The sequence below is a fragment of the Lithobates pipiens genome, unplaced genomic scaffold (genome assembly GCF_037356315.1).
Source record: "Lithobates pipiens isolate NorthernLeopardFrog02 unplaced genomic scaffold, aLitPip1_a1.2 Scaffold_18, whole genome shotgun sequence".
In the NCBI taxonomy this organism is placed as follows: Eukaryota; Metazoa; Chordata; class Amphibia; order Anura; family Ranidae; genus Lithobates; species Lithobates pipiens.
The window spans coordinates 215,696,191-215,723,198 of record NW_027507758.1 but is presented as its reverse complement, the minus strand read 5'-3'; the positions used below and the strand labels follow the sequence as shown (position 1 = coordinate 215,723,198).

The 27,008-nt window shown below is 44.7% G+C and overlaps 1 protein-coding gene across 1 annotated transcript in view; it reads right to left on the bottom strand.

Annotated features, from left to right (window-relative positions):
• CEBPZ (CCAAT enhancer binding protein zeta) overlaps window positions 1-27,008 on the bottom strand; it is a 310,453-nt gene that overhangs the window by 29,747 nt on the left and 253,698 nt on the right. Inside the window, exons 12-13 of the mRNA XM_077486559.1 lie at window positions 9,542-9,729; window positions 3,186-3,247 (exon numbers count right to left, since the gene is read on the bottom strand). Of these exons, the coding sequence (XP_077342685.1) occupies window positions 3,186-3,247; window positions 9,542-9,729 (250 nt within the window). The remainder of the gene's footprint in view (window positions 1-3,185; window positions 3,248-9,541; window positions 9,730-27,008) is intronic.

The following is a 27,008-nucleotide window of genomic DNA, read 5'->3' as shown; positions in this document are numbered from 1 at the left end:
TGAGTACGTTTTTAAATATTCAGACCAGACTGTCTGGCACCAACAAACATGCCACGCTCAAAGTCACTTAAACCCTTTCTCATTCTGATGCTCGGTTTAAACTTAAGCAAGTTGTCTTGCAGTGTTGTGTTTTTAGGAAATTGAGGAATATTTTAAGGAAAGTTGGATACTTTAAGTGCTGCAGTTCTGTATTTACGGTTATATATTAATATTTTTTTTTGTAGTTCAAGCGTAAGGTGAGAGAGAGTTAAGTTTTTTTTTTTCCCATTGGTTCATGCCTTCCTGTCCTGGTGACAATCTCACTAGTAATTTCTGGTATGGGAACCACTGGGACAGGAAATGTGGGAAAACTTCACCAATAAGATCACAGAAATAAATCTCACAGATATATTAACACTCCCCTTTCTATTTAAAACAAAAAAAAATAAGGTTGAGTTGTGGTTTGAGGGCCAGTTCACACTGGTGCGATGTCAAAGACCAGATGTGATTCACACACCGTACTGCAGTGAAAATCACATGCGATCTCTGTGCGATGGGATTTCAGCTATAAAGAACATATGACTGAATATGCATCAAACTGGCACAGGACCCTTTTTTTTGTCCGCAGCAGAATTGGTTTGCATGGGTGTTCGCACCCATGCGATCCGATTCCTGTCTGAGTTTGCAGATTGCACTGCTGATTTGGCGGTGTCATTAACTTTTACCCGACACACTCAGCAGTTCACATAGGGCAGCGTGAACTGCCGCCGGAAAACATGCAATGTGTGAACCCAAAGTGGATTTGCAGGGTTCCCACATCGCAGCAGAGTGAACCGACCCTTAGTGGTAAATCTCAGATTAAAGCCAGTGTAAAGATTTAACCATTAGCTCAGATAATTGGTCAACTAATTTGTTTACAATATGTGAGCTGCCTTATTTTGATGTTTCAATGGTTACCAACAAATAAGTAAATATTTCATAAAATATGTGAACTACTTATATAACCTAACAATCAGACCACCCTCTTTTACATTGCTTGTAAAAGGACATTTACATTTCTTGTAAAGGATATGTCACTCTAGCTGCAGAACATTAACCACTTGACCACTGGGCACTTAAACACCCTTAATAACCAGACCAACTTTCAGCTTTCGGTGCTCTCACATTTTGAATGACAATTACTCAGTCATGCAACACTGGACCTATATGAAATTTTTGTCCTTTTTTTCACACAAATAGAGCTTTCTTTTGGTGGTATTTAATCACCGCTGGGTTTTTTATTTTTTGTGCTATAAAAGAAAAAATACAGAAAATTCTGTAAAAAAATGATTTTTTCTTTGTTTCTGTTATAAAATTTAGCAGATTAGTAATTTTTTCTTCATAAATTTTGGCCAAAATTTATACTACTAAATATCTTTGGTAAAAATAAGTACAAATTGGTGGATATTATTTGGTCTTTGTGAAAGTTATAGAATCCACAAGCTATGGCGCCAATATCTGAAAATTGATCACACCTGAAGTACTGACGGCCTATTTGAATTCTTTGAGACCCTAACATGCCAGAAAAGTACAAAGACCCCTTTTTGGAAAGAAGAAATTCCAAGGTATTTAGTAAGAGGCATGATGAGTTTTTTGAAGTTGTCATTTTCTCCCACAATTCTTTGCAAAATCAAGATTTTTTTTAACTTTTTTTTTTTTTCTTCCACAAAATTGTCATATTATCAGTTTATTTCTCACACAGCATATGCATACCACAAATTACACCCCCAAACACATTCTGCTATTACTTCAGAGTACGGTGATACCACATGTGTGATACTTTTACACAGTGTGGCCACATACAGAGGCCCAACATGCATGGAGCACCATCATGCGTTCTGGAGCACCCAGGACAATTGTGACATTTCTCTCCTACATGTAAAAATCATCATTTATTTGCTAGAAAATTACATAGAATCCCAAAACATTACATATGTTTTTTTTAGCAAACACCCTGGAGAATACAATGATGGTCGTTGCAACTTTTTATCTCGCACGGTATTTGCGCAGCAATTTTTCAAATGCTTTTTTGGGGAAAAAAAAACAGGTTTTGTGCTTAAAAAAAAAAAAAAAAACACAGTAAAGTTAGCCCAATTTTTGCATAATGTGAAAGATGAAGTTACGCTGAGTAAATCGATACCCAACATGTCACTCTTCAAAATTGCACAGGCTCGTGGAATGGCGCCAAACGTCGCTATTTAAAAATCCCCATAGGCGACGATTTAATTTTTTTTTACTGGTTATATGTTTTGAGTTACAGAGGAGGTCTAGGGCTAGAATTATTGCTCTCGCTCTAACTCGCTGCAGAGTGTTGCAGAGCATTGCAGTGTATTGGTGGGTGTTGCAGAGCATTGCAGAGTGTTGCAGAGCATTGCAGGGTATTGGCGGGTGTTGCAGAGCATTGCAGAGTGTTGCAGAGCGTTGCAGAGCATTGCAGAGCATTGCAGAGCATTGCAGAGCATTGCAGAGTGTTGCAGAGTGTTGCAGAGTATTGCAGAGTATTGCATGGTAATGCAGAGTAATGGCAGGGTATTGCAGAGTATTGGCAGGGAATTGAGGGGTTAATTTTCGGTGAGCAGCGATGTGGGCACTGCAGATGCAGCCCACATCGCTGCTGACACCGATCTCTTCCCCCTCCGCTGTTCCGATCGGTACAGAGAGGGGGGAGGGAGGAACCGGCGTCATAACATGACACCGGTTTGTTTACAAGTGATCACTCCGTCATTTGACGGAGCGATCACGTGGTAAACGCCCGCTATGAGCGGCCGTTTACCGTGATGCGCCGGGTCCTGTGGACCCGGCGGTCACGGATGCTCTTGAGTGTGCGCCCCATGGGGCGCGCGAGAGTGGAATTCTGGGAGGACGTCATATGACGGCCTCCCAGAGATAAGAAACCGCCCTGTAGCCGTCATTTGGCTATAGGGCGGTTGTTAAGTGGTTAAAGACATAATCTACCTCTCGTATGCAAGATATCTTCCGCTGGTTTGCTACCCTTCCAAAAATGCACATCCCAAATTTAAAAAAATGCTGTTAGATGACCTTCTTTCTAAGCAAGCACTGCTCACACTAAAATGCAATGCAAATCCACTTTTTCCCCACCATCCTAAAAGAAACCATCATTCTATTCTAGTATACAAGATGAAAAACATTGTGAATTACAAAAATACCTCTTCTGCAGCAGCAAACATGTCTTCTTCTTTTAAATGCCTTTTCTTTCCCTTTTTTACATCTGTATAAAGAGAAAACAAAGCATCCTTGACATTTCTATAAAAAACTTGGAACAGGAAGTTTTATGAAATTACAAAATTGAATTCAATGAAAACAAAAAATAAGATTTTGTTACTGTAAAGTTTTTTTTACTGGAGTCCCAAAAAACGCGAGTTCAGAAAAAGACAGGTTATACTTCCCCCTACAGGAGGTTTAAGACACTAACAACCAGGAAACCTGTAAGCCAGATCCTGTATAACCCCTCCTCGACCCAGAATGCCATTCGTTTTATGAAAAAGCAGTACCAGGAAAAAGAAAAAAAAAAAAAAAAAAAAAAAACAGAACGGAACCTGCATGTCTCATTTTTTATGGTGAGGGACAAGGGAATTGAGAAAAGGAGGTTAAAAAGCAGTCCACCTGAGGAGTGGGCAACAGTGACTGGCTGGCCCATAAGGAGGATTTGAGAACGGTCTTTAACTTGGAACTACCTTAAGAGTTAACAGTAGAATCTGAACAAAATAATAAGTACCTCCCTGCAAGACAGGGGAAACTGACAATGACCAAGGGAAAGAGGTTTAACCTAATGATGAAGACCAGGACAGAGAGATCACTACCAAAGGGGGATGGATCCCACCTGAAGGAAAAAAAGGAGTGATACTAATGAAGTAACCAAGGGTCGGACTTTGGAGGCAGAAAAACAATGAAGTAGTAACACAAATAAAGTTTATTGAAAAAATACATGATACAGTCACAGTGTTGGCTCGCTACGCTGCCTACAACTTCCATAATTCTATCAGCTAAGCGCATTTTGAGCGGAGGTCCGCTCAACACAGTGCCTATAACTTCTATTAGTTATGCTGCCCATAATGTTTTGACGTGACTGCGTCAGATGACGCCGCCTGTGTTTCTCTGTATGCTGTCATGTAGTTACCTAGTATAAATAGCCCTTGTTTTTCAATGCAGCCTTGTGTGCATCACCAGGCTGTCTCCCAGAGGCATACCCGTTCATATTCACATTTATGCAAGTACTTACGCTCGACCGGTCAACATTTTTTGGCAATTCTTTGGCAATTTTGATAACACTCATTACTTTCTCTAGATGTTTTTCCTATGGGCAGCATAGGCTATCCTGGCTGCACTATATGCCACTGGCCTTCTCAACGTGCCTCTTCCTATTGGACTCTGGATGCCTCCAGCGATATTTTTTCTTTAGTGGTTAACATTTTTGTTCCCACATGAGACGCATATTCGCCTCTGCCATAGCAATATCTAAAGCTGATTTGTGAGTAGGTAATTTTTGTTTATTCAGATATATAGTGTTTCTTAGAATATTTATCTAATTTACTCACAATTCATTGCTCTTTATACTATCCATTTTTGAACTGTAACTCTATCATGTATTCTTTCAATAAAGTTATTTGCGTTACGTCTTTATTGTTTTTCTACCTCCAAAGTCCGACCCTTGGTTACTTCATTAGTATCCCCCGTCCCCCCTTTTTCCCCTTGTCTACTTGTAGATGTGGCAGTGTCAGTGCTTTTTTCCCAGATTTCCCACCTGAAGGAACACTAAGGCCGCGTACACACGGGCGGACTGTTGGCTCAACTTTGTCCGCTGAACAGTGTTTCAGCGGACAGTCCGCTCGTGTGTGGGGCTTCAGCGGACAGTTTCAGCGGACAGTTTGACGAACAAAGTTTTTCGGAAATTCCGAAAAACTGTCCGCTGAAACTTGGTTTGAGCGAACAGTCCGCCCGTGTGTAGGCCACTTTCGAAATGAGCAAACTGTTCCCGCTCGGAGGGAAGTCTGCTCATTTCGAGCGCGTGTGCAGGTAGGCGGGGCCCGCGACGGAGACGTCGCGGGCTCCGCCGCCTGGAATGGACTTAAAGGGGAACCCCAACGCCGAAAAAAATCGGCGTGGGGGTCCCCCCAAAGTCCACAACAGACCCTTGTCCGAGCACGCTACCCGGCCGGCCAGGAAAGGGGGGCGAGCGAGCACGCCCCCCCTCCTGAGCCGTACCAGGCCGCGTGCCCTCAACATGGGGGGTGCCTTGGGGAAGGGGGGCCGCGCAGCCCCCCCACCCCAAAGCACCTTGTCCCCATGTTGATGAGGACAAGGGCCTCTTCCCGACAACCCTGGCCGTTGGTTGTCGGGGTCTGCGGGCGGGGGGCTTATCGGAATCCGGGAGCCCCCTTTAATAAGGGGGCCCCCAGATACCGGCCCCCCACCCTATGTGAATGAGTATGGGGTACAATGTACCCCTATCCATTCACCTGTAAAATAAAAGTACCCCAAAAAAAACACAACACACGAGATAAAATATTTTATTGCACAGCTCCGGGGGTCTTCCGTCTTCGGGGGTCTTCTCGCCGGACTCCTCCGCTATCTTCTTGTAGCTCTTTTGCTAGCGGAGGAGTCCGGCTTTCTTCCTCCCCGCCGCCGGCCTCTTCTCCCGACTTCGGGGGTCTTGTCCCCCTCTTCGGTTCTTCTGCCGGGCCACCGCGCCTTCTTATAGCTCTTTTGCAGGCGGTGGCCCGGTCTTCTGTCGCCGCCGCCTTCCGTTCTTGTTCTTCTTGTTCTTCTCCAGGAGATGTTGACACGTCGCTCTCTCCGGCCGGAATGCCAGAGCCGCGCTGTGCGGCCACTTATATAGTGACAATGGGGCGGTGTCACATGGTATATGTTACATGGGTTGGTCACATGGGTTGATGTCACATGGGGACTATGACATCGTAAGGGGACGGGGTCACCATGTGACCAACCCATGTGACATATACCATGTGACACCGCCCCATTGTCACTATATAAGTGGCCGCTCAGCGCGGCTCTGGCATTCCGGCCGGAGAGAGCGACGTGTCAACATCTCCTGGAGAAGAACAAGAAGAAGAAGAAGAAGAAGAAGAACGGAAGGCGGCGGCGACAGAAGACCGGGCCACCGCCTCTAAAAGAGCTATAAGAAGGCGCGGTGGCCCGGCAGAAGAACGGAAGGCGGCGACAGAAGAACGGAAGGCGGCGACAGAAGAACGGGCCACCGCCTGCAAAAGAGCTATAAGAAGGCGCGGTGGCCCGGCAGAAGAACCGAAGAGGGGGACAAGACCCCCGAAGACGGAAGACCCCCGGAGCTGTGCAATAAAATATTTTATCTCGTGTGTTGTGTTTTTTTTTTGGGTACTTTTATTTTACAGGTGAATGGGTAGGGGTACATTGTACCCCATACTCATTCACATAGGGTGGGGGGCCGGTATCTGGGGGCCCCCTTATTAAAAGGGGCTCCCGGATTCCGATAAGCCCCCCGCCCGCAGACCCCGACAACCAACGGCCACGGTTGTCGGGAAGAGGCCCTTGTCCTCATCAACATGGGGACAAGGTGCTTTGGGGTGGGGGGGGCCGCGCGGCCCCCCCCTTCCCTAAGGCACCCCCCATGTTGAGGGCACGCGGCCTGGTACGGCTCAGGAGGGGGGGTGCGCTCGCTCGCCCCCCTTTCCTGGCCGGCCGGGTAGCGTGCTCGGACAAGGGTCTGTTGTGGACTTTGGGAGGACCCCCACGCCGATTTATTTCGGCGTTGGGGTTCCCCTTTAAGTCCATTCCAGGCGGCGGAGCCCGCGACGTCTCCGTCGCGGGCCCCGCCTACCTGCACACGCGCTCGAAATGAGCGGACTGTTGCCTCGTGTGTGGGCGAGTCCGCTCATTTCAAAAGTTGCGCGGACTTAGTACGACAAACAAAGTTTGCCGTATTTGTCCGCTCAAAAAGTGCCGTGTGTGGGCGTGTTCGTTCATTCAAAAGTTTGAGCGGACTGTTTGACGAACTTAGTTTCGGCAGACAGTCCCCGTGTGTGTACGCGGCCTAAGCCTGAACCAGAGAGCGACTGTGAAACAACACGACTACCTGATAAGAAGGATATAGAACAATGTGATGTGGTCAACATAAAAAACACCGAGACCAATCCCTAGGTTAACAGATCCCCAAAAATAGCTTTGGACATAAGACCAGCTTTTGTAAATGCTCAGGGTCTTACACTCCCAACCCTTAGAATTCAGGGAAGTAAGGTTCTATGATAAGAACAAGATCTCCTGGCTAGGTAACAAATCTTGCAAACAAGGTCAGCATAGATTGTGAAAAACATAAGGATAGTCAAGTACCTCTAAACATGGTAGAGAGCTCAAGGAAACTATGTAATTCTGCTTGAAAACACTTAATTGATTAAGGGTACAGTTGAGGAAGGGATGCAGAGGAACTTCCTCAAGAGGATACAATCAGCCACAGAAGGAAGACCTATCTTCAGATGTTCAGATCCTACAAAGGCTTCAGGATGTGCTTTATCTCCAACAGGGGGATAACAGGAGCCCGGATACCTCCAGCAAAGATTTCTGCCTGCCATGCAGTTGATAAGGAGCAGTCAAGTGAACAAACCTATTTTTATGCAGAGATCACTAGCTAAGGAGAGCCAAAAGTCAATGTGCTGTCTCTATGGAAAACAGTGCACTTGAGAACAGATATCAGCATTGTTTAGTGTAAGGACCAGGCCACTTGTTCTGCCACAGGGAGGACTCCCAAATCTTTCTTGATGTGAAGGTCCTGTTCAAGTCCAACTCATGAAGCCATCTCACAGTGGGATCCCTGAAGAAGCAGGGACCATCTGTTCTGGGGGAAAAAAAAAAACTCCTCAATTTAACTGGAGACTGATGGGTGGCACCAGGGACTTTCTGATCCATAGAAACCCACTGGATGTCTCGTCTCAAGGAATAGAGGGGAAGGCTGACAAGGACTAGAATCCAATAAGAGGAATGGAGACCATGTTAAGGTGGTGTTCCCAAAATATCCTACAAACCTCCAATAGGAAATCACTCTGACAGTGGGCTAAAAGGGGGTGTCCAGAGCACCCAAATACCCGGGAGGCAAACTACCCAAGGACTTGCCAGGATGTACAAATGGCACCCCTACCTGTACAAAATAACTCTGGCATCGAACCTTATGGACTGAGTGGTATTTTGATTCTCAAAGTCTACAAGTGACTAATAAAGAAGTAGATAGAGAGAAAAAAAAAGTGGGATCCTTAAACCATGCCACAAACCTTGTGTTGAAGAGTACACTTTTGGCCAACCATGGAATTGCTAATGATGGTGTCAAGCGCAAGTCCAAAAAAATTACATACCTTGATGGCTAATCAAGTCAGATACTCCTTGGACATATTATCAAGGTCCCAACTATGTAATTAGAGTGCTCTGTGCATTTGTTCAACACAAGCTTAGATGCTTGCATCAAGCCATCACAACAAAAAGCACAAGGATCTGGATAACTGTTCCAGCCACTCCAGGAAATGGAGGCCTGGCCAAGTGGTGGAGGAATCCCTTGAGGGACTCTACTCACTCTGTTTTGACAGATGACAATTTTTGCTAACACAAGATGACGAGCCAGACCAGTCAACTCAAACTGGGAATTTACGAGGGACGCTTACTGCCTCTGTCAGAGGAATCCTATAAGGTGAACACACCCTCATTCAGCTAAATGGTCTTCCTGTTATGTTGGTTGACTGATGTATCCATGATGGGAAGACACCACCAGTATACAAAAACTCTCTATCAAAAATGAGAAGGTGCAACACATTTTCAGGTGGAGCCCCAGGGAGTGTTTACACTCAGGATAGAGTCAAATATTGGGCGTAGTGGAATGAATTTTGCAGCTGTAAGAGCTTTAAAACAATGTTTCTCAACTCCACTCCTCAAGTGCCCCCAACAGGTCAAGTTTTCAGGATTTCCCTCAGATGAAATTGCTGTAATTACTAAGGCAGTGAAACTGATCATATCACCAGTGCAAAATAAGGGATAGCCTGAAAACATGACCTGTTGGGGATACTAGAGGACTATACTTGAGAAACATTGCTCTAAAAAACCCAAAGCACAGAAAAGGTTGTTCCTGCAGATGCAGAGTAATGCACACCACATCAATAAGGTTTGAAACAATTTCCACAATTACAGGAGACTGTGTTGCTTAAAAGCCTTCTTCAGACACAGACTGTTGAAACTATGACTAATTTATCAGCCCAGAAAGCTAAAAACAGTATTAGAACTCATTAACTGCAGCAGCAGTAGGCTGCACGTAAGCATTCATGTAATTTTTTTTTTTTAACAGAAAACATTTAAACAAATTGCTGTTTCATCACAGACATCAAAGTGAACATTTTAAAGTAGTTGTAAACCCTTACACACCACTTTTACCTACAGGTAAGTTTATTATAAGGCTTTTGTTGCAGAAAACAAAAGAGGAAGTAAAACCCATCAGGGTTTACTTCCTCTTTAAAGTAGTCCTCATATAGGTTACCTTGCTCCTCCTCAGCTGTCTCAGAGGTGTTCATAAAAACTCCTCCTGTGCCATCATTTTCAAAGTCTTCTTCACACATACTATCAAGAGAAATGTCTTCATCATCATCATCATCTATATCCCAGTCAGAACCAGAGTCATCTTTCTCCATTTTTTTCTTAGCCACATTTTCTCCTGGTTGAAGGCTCCTAAAAAGCAAAAAAAAAAATGAATATGCAGCATAGCTTCAGTAAAGGTAATTTAAGCAACAGAATTTCAGTGTATTGAGAACAATTAAATAAACCAGTTCCCGACCAGCGCACGCCGATGTACATTGGCAGAATGGCACGGGCAGGCATATTGGCGTACAGCATCACCCCGTTCTGCCTAGCAACAAGTGACGCCGATATCTGCTCCATGTGATTGGAGCAGAGATCAGAGTTCACTAAATGAAAGCCCAGCCCCCAACAGTTAGTAACACACCCCTAAGAACACTTAACCCCTACACTGCCACCCACTGGTTAACCCCTTCACTGCCATTGTCATTTACACAGGAATCAATACATTTGTATAGCAGTGATTGCTGTATAAATGACAATGGTCCCAAAAATGTCCAATGTGTCCACCATAATGTCGCAGCCACAATAAAAATCGCTGATCGCCGCCATTGCTAGTAAAAAAAAAAAATTAATAAAAATGCCATAAAACTATCCCCTATTTTGTAAACGCTATAACTTTTGCGCAAACCAATCAATAATCGCTTATTTTGCGATTTTTTTTACCAAAAATATGTAGAAGAATACGTATCGGCCTAAACTGAGGGAAAAAAAAAAGTTTTTTCAATATATTTTTGGGGGATATTATAACAAAAAGTAAAAAATTATGCATTTTTTTCAAAATTGTCGCTCTATTTTTGTTTATAGCGCAAAAAATAAAAACCACAGGGGTAATCAAATACCACCAAAAGAAAGCTCTATTTGTGGGAAAAAAAGGGCGTCAATTTTGTTTGGGAGCCACGTCGCATGGCCAAACAATTGTCAGTTAAAGCGACGCAGTGCCGAATCGCAAAAAGTGGTCTGGTCTTTGGCCAGCAAAATGGTCCGGGCTGAAGTGGTTAATAAGGAACTCACTAAAACATGTATCCAATCACTAACTGTCCAGAAAACATTGAAATCAAGTTTAAATGGAAAGTATAGTTGCTTGTATAGAAGTTTTTTGTTATTGGGGATTAAATAAATGAAATATGCCAATTTTCCTTATATTGCTGAATATTAGAGGTGTTCCAGCCCCTTCCCCACAGGAAAAATTAAAAGTCAGCAGCTACAAAATACTGTAGCTGCTGACTTTTAATATTAGGACACTTACCTGTCCAGGGTTCCCACGATGTCGGCCTCCCAGCTGATTTTTGGATTGGCTGTCGGGTGCTGCCGCCGCCATTGCCAGTACAGAAACACGACAGGGAAGCCTTACGGCTTCATGGCTAGGTCCCTACTTCACATGTGTGAAGCGTGCTGCTTTTTCTAACTATCCTGATGGTGGGGGAAGGAGGAACGCAGTCGTGCGACGCTGTACCCAAACAAAATTGACATCCTTTTTTTCCCCATAGAGTTTTCTTTTGGTGGTATTTGATCACCTCTGCAGTATTTATTTTTTGCTCTATGAACAAAAGAACAGCGTCAATTTTGAAAAAAATACAATGGTGTTTATTTACCAACCCTAAAGTGTGCAAAATCAGTCACACTTCTGCATAGAAACCAATCAGCTTCTAACCTCAGCTTGTTCAATTAAGCTTTCGCAATGAAGCTGATGGATACTTTTGAAACATTTTTGGGACCATTAACAATTCTATAGCGATCCATGCTATAAAAATGCACCGATTACTGTATAAATGTCACTGGCAGGGAAGGGGTTAACTGTGTTCCCTACAACTGTGGGGGGAGGGGACGGACTGGGTGGAGAGAGAGAGATCGGTATACTTCGTATGAACACATGATCTGTCTCCTCTGCCCTGAAAGAACCAAGATTTGTGCGTTTACACACATAGATCCCAGTTCTCGTTCTGTCACGAGCGGTCGCGGGCGCCCGCGGTCATCACGCCTGCCGGACACTGGCATTGGCTCTGGGCACACGCTCCCCTAGTGGCCAAAAGGCGAAGCGACGCAAAGCAACGTTGTTTCGCCCAGCCGTGTTATTCTGCCATAGTAAAACTGCGGCGGCTGGTCGGCAAGCAGTTAATCTAATGCTGAGTGCTTGCTGACAAAATAAGTAATGATCACATCAGTATACTGATACATAGGGTAGAAGCAGGCCTGTAACAAGCCTTACATATGCCTACTACTACAAAAAAAGCTATATTTGCCAACCTGGCTATGACGTCCAGCTGGGTTACCTGTATAAAAGACCGGCTGAACTGAATTACAAGCTTTTGGTAGATAAGACCCCTTACATAAATTAAAAATTTGTATTTTGTAATTTGCCTAACATTCACATTTAAATTCAACAATGATGTTCCCGCAAGTAACCATAATATAACAGTGACAACTTTTCACCAGAAAATCGTCAGGAACCATGAATCAGATGGAGACAGAAATGCAGTAAAAAAAAAAAAAAAATCACACCTTTTAATATAGCGGTAAAAATTGTATAAAAAGTAAACAGTGTCAAAACATAGCCAGGGCTCGGTAATCAAAGTGAGTAGTCAGTGCAAGCCAGTATATCAGGAAACCAAAGATCACCAGAGTCAGAGACAGTAAACAGGAGCAGAAACCAGAAGGGACGTCAGCCAGGCAAGTCTTTAACTATTTGCCGGCCGTCAAATGACGGCCAGGCGGGGCGCAGCTCTTGTGGCGGGAGGGAGTCATATGACATCCCCCCATTTAAACAGGGAATACGCGTGATTGTGCACGCGCATCCCTGTTCCATCGGTGGCAGCGTGTCACGGAGACACCGCTCGCCAACGAGGGGGGTGAACAGCCATTGGGTAAGGCTGTTTACCATGTGATCGGCCATGATGAAGTCACGGCCGATCACAGATGGTTACACCCCCACTGTGCACAGAGCGTGATTGCATGTTCCCGGGAACACGGCTCCTCACCGACGCTGGTAAACAGCCATTGGTCAGCTGTTTACCCACGTAATCGGCTGTGTTCGTTTCACAGCCGATCACTAAATGTAAACAAACCGTGGTAACAAGATTTTACCGGGTTCTCCTCCTCACACACCAATCGTGTGTGGGGAGGAGATTGCGGTAACATCTTGTTACCGCTTACAGTGTACACACCAATCACAGATTGCCCCCCCCCAATAGAGGTCCTGTCACCACCCATCACAGTACCCGTCCCAACCGAGTACCCGTCCCGGCCCAACCGAGTACACTTCACGGCCCAACCGAGTACCCGAGCACCTGCCCCGGTCCATCCGAGCACCCGCCCCGGTCCATCCGAGCGCCCGCGCCCCATCCGAGCACCCGCGCCCCATCCGAGCACCCGCCGCGCCCCATCCGAGCACCCGCCGCGCCCCATCCGAGCACCCGCCGCGCCCCATCCGAGCACCCGCCGCGCCCCATCCGAGCACCCGCCACGGTTCATCTGAGTACCTAGTACCCGAGTACCTGTCACAATCCATATGAGTACCCAAATACCAGTCACCAGGCCATCAGAGAACCTGTCACCAGGCCAGAGTACCCGAGTACCTGCCACCAGGCCATCAGAGTACCCGAGTACCTGCCACCAGGCCATCAGAGTACCCGAGTACCTGCCACCAGGCCATCAGAGTACCCGAGTACCTGCCACCAGGCCATCAGAGTACCCGAGTACCTGCCACCAGGCCATCAGAGTACCCGAGTACCTGCCACCAGGCCATCAGAGTACCCGAGTACCTGCCACCAGGCCATCAGAGTACCCGAGTACCTGCCACCAGGCCATCAGAGTACCCGAGTACCTGCCACCAGGCCATCAGAGTACCCGAGTACCTGCCACCAGGCCATCAGAGTACCCGAGTACCTGCCACCAGGCCATCCGAGTACCCGCCACCAGGCCATCAGAGTACCCGAGTACCTGCCACCAGGCCATCAGAGTACCCGAGTACCTGCCACCAGGCCATCAGAGTACCCGAGTACCTGCCACCAGGCCATCAGAGTACCCGAGTACCTGCCACCAGGCCATCAGAGTACCCGAGTACCTGCCACCAGGCCATCATAATCCCTCTAGAAAACAGGGATTAGTCCTGTCTAGGGAAGGGTAAAGAACTTTTCCTACTAGACAAGAAGTGGTGCATGAATACCACCCCAGCAGAGAAGCCTTGTGTAATGGTTGGTGTATAACAAAAAAGGGCACCAAGCCTGGCATTTACAAAGTCACCAATGAGCCCAGCTTTGAGGTTAAAGAGGGATTCCAGCTACAAAAAAAATTAAAAGCCAGCAGCTATAAATACTACAGCTGCTGACTTTTAATAAATGGACACTCACCTGTCCCAGGGTCCAGCGATATCAGCAGCCGAGACCGATCGATCGCTCGGCCCTCGGCTGCTGCCGCCCCCATTCTCAGTGAGGGAATCAGGAAGTGAAGCATTGTGACTTCACTTCCCGGTTCCCTACTGCGCATGAACGAGCTGCGCAGCGCAATGGGAATGGTCCGCACTGTCTCTGGGACCCATGTGTGTCCCAGGAGACAGCGCGGTGGGACAGGAAGAGGCATAGACTCCCGTGGGAGTCTATGCCCAGAAGTGGGTGCAAATACCTGTCTTAGACAGGTATCTGCACCCCCTCCCCCCCGAAAGGTGTCAACTGACACGGGAGGGGGGAGGGTTCCGATGAGCGGAAGTTCCACTTTAGGGTGGAACCTCGCTTTAAGGCGGGTTTGGAGATGAATATGCAGTATTCAACAGTACACATTAACAGAAAATATACATCAATTAGGAAGATAAGTGATAACCTGGATCCTTCAGGTCTAATGGGTCCTGGGTGGAGAGGTTGGGGGGGCGGTTAGAGAAAAGGGGTCTCAAGGGATATGGTACCCCAAAACACTGAATGAAATGAACCCTTCCCCTGGATTGGTTAGGAGCAAATGCTTGTTCCCCCCCTCCCCCCGCATAGAAATAAAAAGGGGGGGTGGGAAGGGGGGCTACCCCCAGTAAGTGTGGTCGGTAGACTGTTTCCTCCCCAATTTGTGTGCCTCACGAGAACGCCTCAGCAGAGGCGTCTGGGAATCCTGAAAGGATACCCATCTCATGAGGCACAGATTGAGAGTTCAGTTAGAAGCTGGAAGGAAGCAAGGGTAAAGAGGGAAACCGAGAATTTTCAAGTCACGATAATTAGGGAGGAATGTGTCCTTGGACTTCTTAGATCTCGCAGTTTCCCAGACTGAATTCAAGGGGCTGGTTGTTAGTTGTCTCTTTGCTGAGTTTGGTTGCGATTCTGGCTGTGAAAGATTCAGGTCTTGGCTGATGAGACCTAGTTGCAGCAAGAGCTTTTAAACTTCCTGTAGGGATCCGAAGGTGTATGCTTTGCCTTTCAAGAGGAATTTAAGTTGGAATGGAAAGAGTCACCGGTACTTGATTTCCTTTTCCATCAAAGAGAAGTCCAGGTCTGCCAGGGAGAGCGCTATGAGGGATTCAGTGGATGTTGGGGGTTACCTGCAGTGAGATCGTGCTGCAGCATGGAGGGGGAGGCCACGGTCTGTGTACTGGGGAAGCAGGCTGGTACAGAGCGGAGAGGTATGGTTGCCATCTTGGTTGTCCTGGTCTGAGGTAAGGCGGCTTCAAATGCGGGCTGTAGGTTCCTTCTTACTGCTCCAGAGTACATCGGGGGTGTCACCGGGGCTTCCGCCGCTTGTATGGGGTAAATCCAGGTGGTTATCATCGGTCGTAGTGCCGCTAGAGAGGCCAGAGCTGCTGGGGCGGGATGGAGCTCCGAGACTAGGCGTCCATTTTAGGTGCCGCCGTGCATGCGCCTCCTACTAACCCAATTTTATACAATATTTTCTCTTTACCTGTGAGTCTACCTGTTCCATTTTTATTTAGCGTCTCGGATCACTTTTGCACAGTTGTGTGTGTGTGTACCTCTGTCATACTGTCTAACATCAAAAACATAGTGGTGCTGGTCAGTGTGGCTTCTGCATCACAACATAGAAATGCAGGTGTGACAGGCTCTTGACTGGCTGTCAGAAAGGTCTATTGAGGAAAATTTCTAACTAATAGAAAACCATGGTAAGTTAAATATTTAGCTTCTTTTGCAGCTTCTACCAATAGGTTCACAAGGTTTCGGTGCAACAGCCTTACAGGGCAATGTCTCTTTAACCACTTTGCACCCGCAGTACAATAAAAAGATGGGATAGCGCCATATGATGGCCCTAATTACTGTATGGCCCCAGCGGTACCAATCAGAGCTGCCTATAAATGCGGCATATTAGTGCCTTCTCATCAGTGCAGCCTCAACAGCGCACATTAGTGAAGGAGAAAAATTACTTATTTACAAAATTTACTGTCGGAAACTAAGAAGAACCTTTCTTCGCATGCACGGCGGGAACTTTTTTAGCTATTTCCCAGAAATCCGGGGGGACACAGTCATGCCGAAATCTCGTGAGATTTCGGAAGGAGGACGCCGGTCACGTGACGAGGGCGTGTCCAAAATTGCCATTTTGAAAGTGGGCAGGCAGCTCTAGCAATGAAATCGTCACACCGGGGGTTAAAGAGACGCCGATCGTGACGGCAAAGACACCGTAGGAATCGCCCACCAGTGACACAGGTAAAAAAATAAATAAAAATAAAAATAAAAAAAGGCAGCGGAATCCCGCTTTAAAAATACCCCTCAAGATAGTATCCCATAATGCTCAAGTATTAAACTCCCCAGTTAAAAGACGTAAAGTTTTCCAATACCTTCATTCCCAAACGGTAGATGCGGTCCTCCTGCAGGAAACATTTCCCTAAACAATTCTGCCCATTCTTTATACACTCAAAAATTCCCCTCCTTCACACTGGCTCTCTCTGAAGACAAAACTAAGGGAGTGGGCCTTTTCATCTCTAAAAGGTGCAATTATAGTCACACATTTCTCAAACCCCCCCACATCATTTGCAAGGATAGACCATATCCTCATTACTCCAACAACCATTCCACTGACAAACTGGGCCTACATCAAAGAGGTGGCCTGGTCGGACCACTTCATGGTGATCCTGACACTTCAGTGCCCGGGGGTTCATAAACCCTGCAGCCGTTGGAGAATCAATGAGTCATTCTGAGTGATCCAATCAGAGCAACAGAGATAGAAAAAAAAATATATCAAAAACGATTTCCTTACAAACTACACACCTAACACTAGTCCCACATGCCTCTGGGCAGCCCACAAGGCTGTAATTAGAGGTCATCTGATTCAAATTGCCTCCCAGATTAACAAGGCTAACACAGCGGACAATTAAAACTTAGATCAGGAATGTACAAGTCTTAGCTAAAAAACACAAGGCCAACCCAAAAGCAGTTGCCACTATTAAGCTGGATGCTGCCTTGGTTGAATAAACCTCGCCCTAACCACTAAGGCAGAAAAATGGATGCAGTGGAATAGAGCCTGGTTCTACTGTCATGGTGACAAAAATCGGTATTATGCACGCAGGCAGGCTTTGAGCAAAATTTAGATCCCTGCCAATCCCCAAAATTAAAATTCACGGCGGCACCCTGTCCCAGAACCCCCAGCTTATCAAGGGGGAATTCCAAAATTTCTATAAACACAGTGGAGAACGCAGCCCTTCTCAAAAGGCAAAAGATCATTTCCTTGCCAACATCCAAACATCCAAATAAGAAGACAGGCTCCGTCTGAAATTAGATGCCCCTATCTCCGCAGAGAAAGTGTGCGTGGTCATAAAAAATTAATAATGACTTAAAGATTCTGAGTAAAATCCTTGCAGACCGCTTGGCTTACTTCATTAGCTTATATATGCACAAAGACCAAGTGGGTTTTATCCCAGGGAGACAGGGTCCTGATCAGACTAGACGTGCGATTGATATAATTTCCCGCTCAAATTCTAATTGGGACAAGGTCTCTCCCAGGCAGGGTTGTCTGCTCTCCCTGGACCTCCAAAAAGCATTTGATTCTGTTCATTGGTCATATATTTTCACTACTTTAAAACTATGAGGTTTTGGGGAATCGTTCTTTAATGTCATGCATGCCCTTTATTCATCCCCTTCGTCTCAGGTGCGTCTGCAGGGATTTTTCTCGGAATCTTTCTCCATATCTAGAGGCACAAGACCCGTGTCGCCCCCTCTCCCCGTTGGTTTTTGCTATAGCAATCAAATCTTCAGCAAAAGCCATCAGAAACAATCCAAACATCCAAGGCATTCAATGCGGCTCCTGTTGCCACAAATGCGCATTATTTGCGGATGACATCTTACCGTTTGTCTCATCTCCACTAACCTCATTTGCCAACATTTGTCGTCTCCTGGACGAATTTGGGGGGGGGGGGCCCTCGGGGTCAATTACAATAAATCACAAGCACTTAATCCCAGATTCTCTCCTAGCCAGGCTTGGGGAGAGCTTTCGGTTCACCTGGAATGACTCAACTATTACGTACCTGGGGATCAAGCTGACCCCCAGGATTGACCTCCTCCATCAAGCAATCTACCCACCACTTTACCAAAAACTAGAGGAAGACCTAGCTCGGTGGTTCAGGCTCTCCCTATCCTGGTTAGGCAGAATTAATACAATTAAGATGACCTTACTGCCCTGCATCCTATACTAGTTTAGAGCCTTCCCGATCCCTGTTGACAAAGTTTGCCTACAGCGCTTCCAAGCCAAACTAATCAATATCCGTGATTTATAAAGCACTGTCCTCTGCACGATCCAAGACACCTTACATGCTAGCCTGGGAGGAAGACCTGTCCCAACACTGGAAACTGGACACTTGGCAGAGGCATTTCTCCCAATCTTACAAAAGCATCCTCAATTCCTGCCTCATAGAGGCTAGTGTAAAAGTGCTAACTAGATGGTACCCAGTGTTAATTTAGTCGAGTAAAATGACAAACATTTTCGTCGACTAAATGAATACTATTTTAGTCAACTAAAATACGACTAAAACTAAAACAATTGAGATGACTAAAATACGACTAAAACTAAAACAATTGAGATGACTAAAACTAAAATGCCATTTTAGTCAAAAGACTATGACTACAACTAAATTGCAATTGCTGAAATGTACTGGAGATTTAGTCGACTAAATACGACTAAAACAACTGCAGAAGACTAAAATGGTACTAAAACTAAAATGGCATTTTAGTCCTAAGACTAAAATTAACACTGATGGTACATAGTCCCTTCGAAGCTGGCCAAAATATTTCCATCGGCATCACCTTTCTGTTTTCGGGGATGTGACCCAAGAGGGTGATATGCTCCATATTTGGTGGACATACCCTAGAATGTGCCAGTTCTGGCACAAGATCTTCTCATGGATCAGCAAAATCCCCACAATCCCTGTCCAGATGTCGCCCCTCATAGTGCTTCTTAACTTCCCAGTGAAGGAAGCCTCCAAGAATACACAACGCCTCATTTACTTTATCATCCTGGGAGCCAGGCTTACATTGGCCAAAGCCTGGAAACTACTATCAATCTCAACACTCCTAGCAAAAAGAAGAATCTCCTGGATTATGAACCAAGAAAAGATGGTGGTTGTAATCCTGGATCGCTCAGACAACTTCAAACAAACTTGGGAACCCTGGTCAACCTTTGTAGGAGTTACCCTTTCACGATGACCTAGAGAGAAACACCTACTCAATCATTCCCCCCCCCCCCCCCCCCAGGTTGACTCCTATTCTTCCTCTCCTAATCCTATTTCATCTCTTTCTTTCCCCTTCTTTCTCTTACATATTCCTGTTAGTTATTGGGCTTCGCCTTTATTCAAATGGGCCTAACCAGGGCCAAGGTCAGACAGCATACAGGTGCTAGTCATGTCGTATGTTTCTATGTATAGCAGCTCTCTGACGATCCAAAACCCAGTTATCTGTTCCTACTTTTTTCGTCAGTATGGACTCTATAGCCTTTCTTATATTAGACTCGAAGTATATCTTATGCTAAGAGGCCTACTGACATGTTTGCCGTTTAATGTTTTGGGCCTTGCTAGAGATCTTCACAAGATGGAGCAACTCTTAGATTCTCTTCGGGCGATGGGTGCTGGGCGGTGGGGAGCTCTGCCACAGTGTTACCCCTATCGGAGTGGCGGAGCTTTCCTCTCTCTCTCCCTTTTCTATTCCAATAGCCTATGCAATATTTTCTGGACACTAAAAGCACATTTGGTGTCTGAACATCCTGATCAATTTACACTACAGGCTTTGACATGTGTGGAAATTGTATGATCCTTCTGGTCCTACATGTTCTACATGCGGCCTTGTTGGTCGATTCAGGACTAAAGGCCCTCATTGTATCTTTGATGCATGAGGGCTTTCATTTTTTTTTTTTTTATAAAATATATTGAAACATAAATTGTGATAGTAAATGACCTAACAAAATTTAGATCCAAAATAAAAGTGAATAAATCCATTAAAATTAGTATAGAATATAGCAAAATATACCAATAAGACAGATGCAAAAACAAATTTTGAAAAAAAAAAAAAAAAAAAACGCATCTGACTGAACAATAAAGTAAACAACCTATGATCATGTGGCAACAATCACAAAAGTGACAGTGGGGAGTGCAAAAATCCATCCAAAAAACAATTATATCTTAGAAATAACAAAAACTTTAGTCCATATGTAATAGTGACTATTGAAAACGAATCAAAAAATAGTCCATGCGCAATATATAGTAGCTTATGCACGGTGATAAATATTCCAGACACCACAGAAACTGTAAAGAGATAGTAAAATGCCTCCACCTGAGCACACACTGCCGCTTACCAAATGGTTAGGTTCCCTTATTACAGGGGACCATGGAGTGCAGATGGTTAAATAACCCAGCCTGGGGTCTCTGTACTAAGCACCAAACACCTCAGCTATGGTAGTTCTCATCTAAATATGGCACGATTAATGGATCCAGTTAAAGTAGAATAAAACAGCATTAAGAAAATCGAGCCAGCCGGCTCTCGATAACAGCCCGTTGCTTCCAGGTCTAGCAAGACATGTGGCAAAGTCAGCACGCCGCTCCTCCCTATGTGCTTCGTCACTCACAGGATGTCATCTCAGGGCACAGGCGGTGTCCTGAAGCACCGCTTAAATACATACAACACATAACCAAGCCTCAGTCCGAGTCCAGGGATGCCATCGAACAGCGCCATCTTAGTTGCTGGAAACAAATATACTGTGTGTATGAGAAAACCCATATAGAAAGGGCAAACCTTGAGCATTCACATATTGTGAACAAACGTTGATAGCCCAGGGCTGCCAACACTAACAATCTGAGGACAAAACATATATACAAAGCTGATAAAATCACAAACAACCATGGATTTGAGCGACTGATGGTCAAAAGCGGGCAAAATCATGCGTAGCCGCATGATAATGCACCCCCACCGTAGACCACAACGGCCAAATATACATAAATACATGTAGGCTGCAGAATGCAAACTCAGCCAAAATTGATACCGCGATCACGCCATTGGGTGTTGACTACAACCTAGGTAGACATGACCCCTGTGTCTAAAAAGACAAGTATAAAAAATGTATATAAAAACATGGCAAAATAATGAAAAACAATCATAAAAATAAAGATAAAAAAAAAAAAATTTAAGTAAGAAATAGTGGTCAAAAATTATATGGTAAGGATGGGAATGTCACTAGGAGTTATCAATAGAGTTAATATCGACATCTATATTTAGACCAATTTGATTTTATTAACCCATGACATCTCTAGTTTGGAAATACTGTTAACTAGACAACTACCCCTCCAATGGGGCCTATATTCAATGCCCAAAAATAGTGTTAGATAGATCTCTATTGTGCACCATAAGTTAATGCTTTGACAACAAGTGTTTGGTGAAACCCCTACGTATATTGTTTATATGCTTTAAGCGTATCTGCAATGGTCGCTTACTCCAGCCCACATACTGCAGGCCACATGGACACTGAAGCATATACACAACACTCACCGTACAACAGATAATGAATGGCTCGATGGCAAAGTTCCTGGAGTTGCAACTACAAACAAAACTCGTGGTCCTTCGAGTTCTACACCCATTCAGTGAATAGACCTGACACTTTCAGCACTGGTAATAACCAGTAAGTTCCAAAAAAAAGTAGGTCTTATACTGGGGGGGGGGGGGGGGGGGGGGTTCATGATATTTTATCAAAGAAGGGACACCCCTAAAGTTTGATGTGGGAAGTGTGCCCTCAAAAGGGAGAAGTTGAGCTTGAGGGGTGGTATAAATATTTAAACGAGGCTGGTATTAGCTTCTTTGAAATTTCTAGTTGAAAGGAAAGCTACTAAATTATCGAGACTAGATGATGAGATCAAACTCATCAAGGAGAAAATTATCCTTTCAAAGCTAATGAGGAATATGTGGAAAGGTCGAAAATTTCTCAAACTATCAGAAAGAGAGGAGAGAGCAAAAAACTAAAAATAAATATAATAGAGATATTGGGGATTATGAATTCCAAATGGTTTTTGAGTGGCAGAAAAAGATCCTAGCTGAACAAGCTGCTATGGCCAACACCCCGCTGGTTATCAATCAATCTGGGGTGAGGCCACAGACCACACAAAACCAGCACAACCAACCCTGGAATGGGGCAAATCCGTTCTCCTCTTAGAGGGGCTCAGGCCCATGCCCAAGTAGGAGGTGGCAAACGCCCTTTTTATCCCATTAATGGTAACTTGGGAATAGGAGGTGGTGGGCACCATAAAGTGGCTTCTCCATCTAAAACCTATGGGCGGGGCCAACAACATCATAGTAGTCAGGGCCCCCCACAAGCTCAGGGACATGGTGGGACAGATGGTCCGCCGCCTTCCTGAGGACGTGGGTCTAACCAGAACTTAAAGCATGGCTACTACGACAATGGTATCCCTGCTCAATCTTATCCCCGCAGTCAGGGGTTTAATCAACCTTACTCATATAGTGACCAGCAGGTAGTACATTATGATGCCGATTAGGAGTCAGATTATAAAGTCCAGACTCAGAATAGTTTCTGCCTTTAAGAGATATTGGTGATCCTAATGGAGGTGTGCACCAGCCACCACCTAGGACAGGAAACCATGTTGGTACTTTCAAACAGATACTATGGTTTCATCCACGGTGACTATCGAGAGACCAATCATGCTGAAGGTTATGGACAACAAAACTGTGGTTTTCTAAGGCCCAGTCAAGGAATAAAAAAGGGTGGTTAAACTAAGAAGAACTCGAGGGAGGAGGCACACTCAGTCCAAAAAGACAAAGGATGTAGTGGGTACTGGTATTTTCAATTTGAGCTCTCAGACCCCGACAGACTCGGAGATGAGAGCTCTCGATAAGGGTCTAAAGTTTGCCCCGCCTCGTAATATCAGCAAGTTCCAGGCATATATGGACATGCATAAATATGTCAGGAAACTGAATGTCCCAGAGATATCTAACCTCTAACCCCATTAATCCTTCAAGGACATCAGTTTTGGGCTATTCCCAATCTGGCCTTTCCAATGCTTCATTGTTTGACCCCCCCAGGGCATCTATCCCCTTCACTGAGGGTTTTTAAATATCTGACCTTGAAGACTTGCAAGCCAAACTGGTCAGAAACAAAAAAAGATATTGATTTAGGTATCGATTCTCTTTGTGCCAATAAAAATTTGGTTATCCACCCTGCTGATAAAGGGGGAGGCATCTCAGACAAAGATAGTTCATAAGTGTAGCTCTAAAGTGTTTGAGTTATTGGCAAAGCCAAACTAATGAAATTAAAATGTAAATAACATAACATGCATTAAATGTGTAAACCGTAGTTACTAATGAATAGTGACAAATTATATATCACACCAAATTTCACATGTGAATAGTGCCATGTGAATAATTAAATAATAAAACAAATTAAGTGCAAGGCTTTAATATATATGTCTGCGAGAACATTTATATAGTCCACAGTGTATGTTTAAGAAACTTGAAGATCCTAAAACCACCACGTTGGCATCAAACGCCAAAGAAAAAGCTTGAAGACACCAGTGTAGCAGCACCTCCACCGAAGTAGATGTAGGCTTACCAGATAGTTTGAACCCAAAAGAACACATGTTCTATGAGTCAACCAGGATGGAATCCTCACTGACTGAGATCCAACGCGTCCCAAAACATATGGAAAGTCCATCTCCATGCAAAGGTAATTGTGCATCAGATGGTGTCAGATTTCAATCAATAAGATAGGAGAAATAGAGAAACAAGGCACATAGCATAATTCCGTAGGACTATTAAAATGTTATTAAAAGTAAAACACGTACATTTAGGAAGTGATTTCAAACGCTTATATGAAAACAATGGTGGCAGTGGAGTCCTTCCAACGCGTTTTGTTTCATTAGACTTCGTCTGGGGTGTCCTTCCACTGCAGCCCAACTCACTTTTAAAGAAAATATGACCCTCAATGATGAGAATCCAGCTGGATTCTCATCATTGGGGTCATAATTTCTTTAAAAGTGAGTTGGGCTGCAGCGGAGGGCCACCCCAGACGAAGTCAGACAAACGCGTCAGTGGACTCCACTGCTGCCATGGTTTTTATATAAGCGCTTGAAATTCCTTCCTAAATGTAAGTGTTTTACTTTTAATAAAATTTTAATAGTCATACGGAATTATGCTATGTGGCCCTGTTTCTTTATTTCTCCTATCTTAATGATCGAAATCTGGCACCATCTGATGCACAATCACCTTTGCATGGAGATGGACTTTCCATACGTTTTGGGATGTGTTGGATCTCAGTCAGTGAGGATTCCATCTTGGTTGTCGGTTGACAATACAAAGCCTGGTTGACTCATAGAACATAGGTTCTTTTGGGTTCAAACTATCCGGTAAGCCTACATCTACTTCGGTGGTGGTGCTGCTACACTGGTGTCTTCGAGATTCATCCTTGGCGTTTGATGCCAACATGGTGGTTTTAGGATCTTCAAGTTTCTTAAATATACACTGTGGACTATACAAATGTTCTCACAGACAATATATATGTGTGTGTGTGTGTGTGTGTGTGTGTGTGTGTACACACACACACACACACACACACACACACACACACATATATATATATATATATATATATACACACATACACACACACACATATACACACACATACACACACATATACACACACATATACACACACATACATATAACCACTTCAGCCCCGAACCAATTGTCAGCCTAAGGACCAGAGGTCTTTTTACAATTTCACACTGCACTGTTTTAACTGGTAATTGCGCGGTCATGCAATGTAGTAGCCAAACAAAATTTGCGTCCTTTTCTTCCCACAAATAGAGCTTTCTTTTGATGGTATTTGATTGCCTCTGCGATTTTAATTTTTTGCGATATAAATGGAAAAAGACCAAAAATTGAGAAAAAAATATATTTTCGACTTTTTGTTATAAGAAAAATCGAATAAACTCAATTTTAGTCTTACATTTAGGGCAAAAATTTATTCAGCCACGTGTCTTTAGTAAAAAAAATGTCAATAAGCGTATATTTATTGGTTTGCGCAAAAGTTATAGCGTCTACTAACTAGTAGTACATTTTCTGGAATTTACACAGCTTTTAATTTATGACTGCCTATCTTATTTCTTGAGGTGCCAAAATAGCAGGGCAGTACAACCCCCCCCCCCCCCCCTCAAATGACTCCATTTTGGAAAGTAGACACCCCAAGGAAATTGCTGAGGGGCATGTTGAGCCCATTGAATATTTTTTTTTTGTCCCAAGTGATTGAATAATGACACCAAAAAAAAAAAAGTTTACAAAAAGTTGTCACAAAATGATATATTGCTCACACATGCCATAGTTATATGTGGAATTGCACACCAAAATATATTCTGCTGCTTCTCCTGAGTACGGGGATAGCACATATGTGGGACTTTTTGGGAGTCTAGCTGCGTATGGCACCCCGAAAACCAATCACTGCCTTCAGGATTTCTAAGGGTGCAAATTTTTGATTTCACTCCTCACTACCTATCACAGTTTCGAAGGCCATAAAATGCCAAAATAGCACAAACGCCCCCCCCCCCCCCCCCAAATGACCCAATTTTGGAAAGTAGACACCCCAAGCTATTTACTGAGAGGCATGTTGAGTCCATGAAATATTTTATATTTTGCCAAAAGTTGCAGGTATATTACAATTTTTTTTTCTTTCTTTGCACAAAGTTGTCACTAAATGATATATTGCTCACACATGCTATGGGCATAAGTGAAATTACACCCCAAAATAAATTCTGCTGCTTCTCCCAAGTACGGGGATACCACATGTGGGGGACTTTTTGGGAGCCTAGCCACGTACGGGACCACGAAAACCAAGCACTGCCTTCCGGATTTAAATATAAAACGCTACCAAAAAAAACTGTTAGCGATCGCGGGGATCAGGCCTGACTCTGCAAACGCTGCAGTTATGTGTTTAGTACGTGACAGTGATCGATCGATACTGCACTTGGGTGGGCTGGGCAGAGGGGCAAAACACAGGTGCTAGCAGGTATCTGGGCTGATCCTGCTAACAATGCGTTTTTTTGGAACCCTAAACTGCTGGGGAAGGTAGTATAGATCTGATCAGATATTGATCTGTTCAGATTCTATACCACTACGGGAGGTTTATGCTTTGCACGTGGGTGTTAGCGGTACTGGCACTAACCTAGCACTGCCTGGGGCGACGCAGACCCTGACCCTAAAACCTAATTGATATCACCCACCGGGTGATCAGGGGGTTAAACCTTTATTGGGTAATAAATGGTGGGTGCCCTGATGCTATAAAAAGCAAACGAACTAACCAGCGTCACCAGTGACACTTATACGGTGATCGCTGGTGAAAGGGTTAACTAGGGGCAATCAGGGGGTTAAAACCATTATTGGGTAGTATATGGGGGTACCTAGCGCTATAAAAACCTGGCGGTGAACCTAATAAATAACTAGCTACCCAGCGACACTAATGCAGCGATTAGAAAAATGATCGCTTAGTGACACTGGCAAAAGGGGATGAAAGGGTTAACTAGGGGCAATCAGGGGGTTAAACCTTTATGGGGGGGGGGGGGGGGGTAGGGGGCTACCCTGGACCCAACACTAACTGCCCTGACACTTTTTACTGTCACAACTGACACTGAATGCAGTGATCAGTAAATAAATGATCACTGCAATCAGTGACACTGTGACTGGGAGGGGGGGGCGGGGGTTTGTGTGCCTATGTGTGCCTACATATCAGTGTAGTGTTTGGTGCCCTTACTTTCAATGTTCTCCTCGTAGTCCGGTCAAAAAGACCGCCCGAGGAGAATGACATCACTTCCTCCCTGCCTGTGTTTACAATACACAGCGGGGGAAGCTTCTCATTCGCCAGGAGCGATCGAGAGGGGATGGCCAGAAACCAACGGATGGCTCCTGAAGCGAAACGGACCA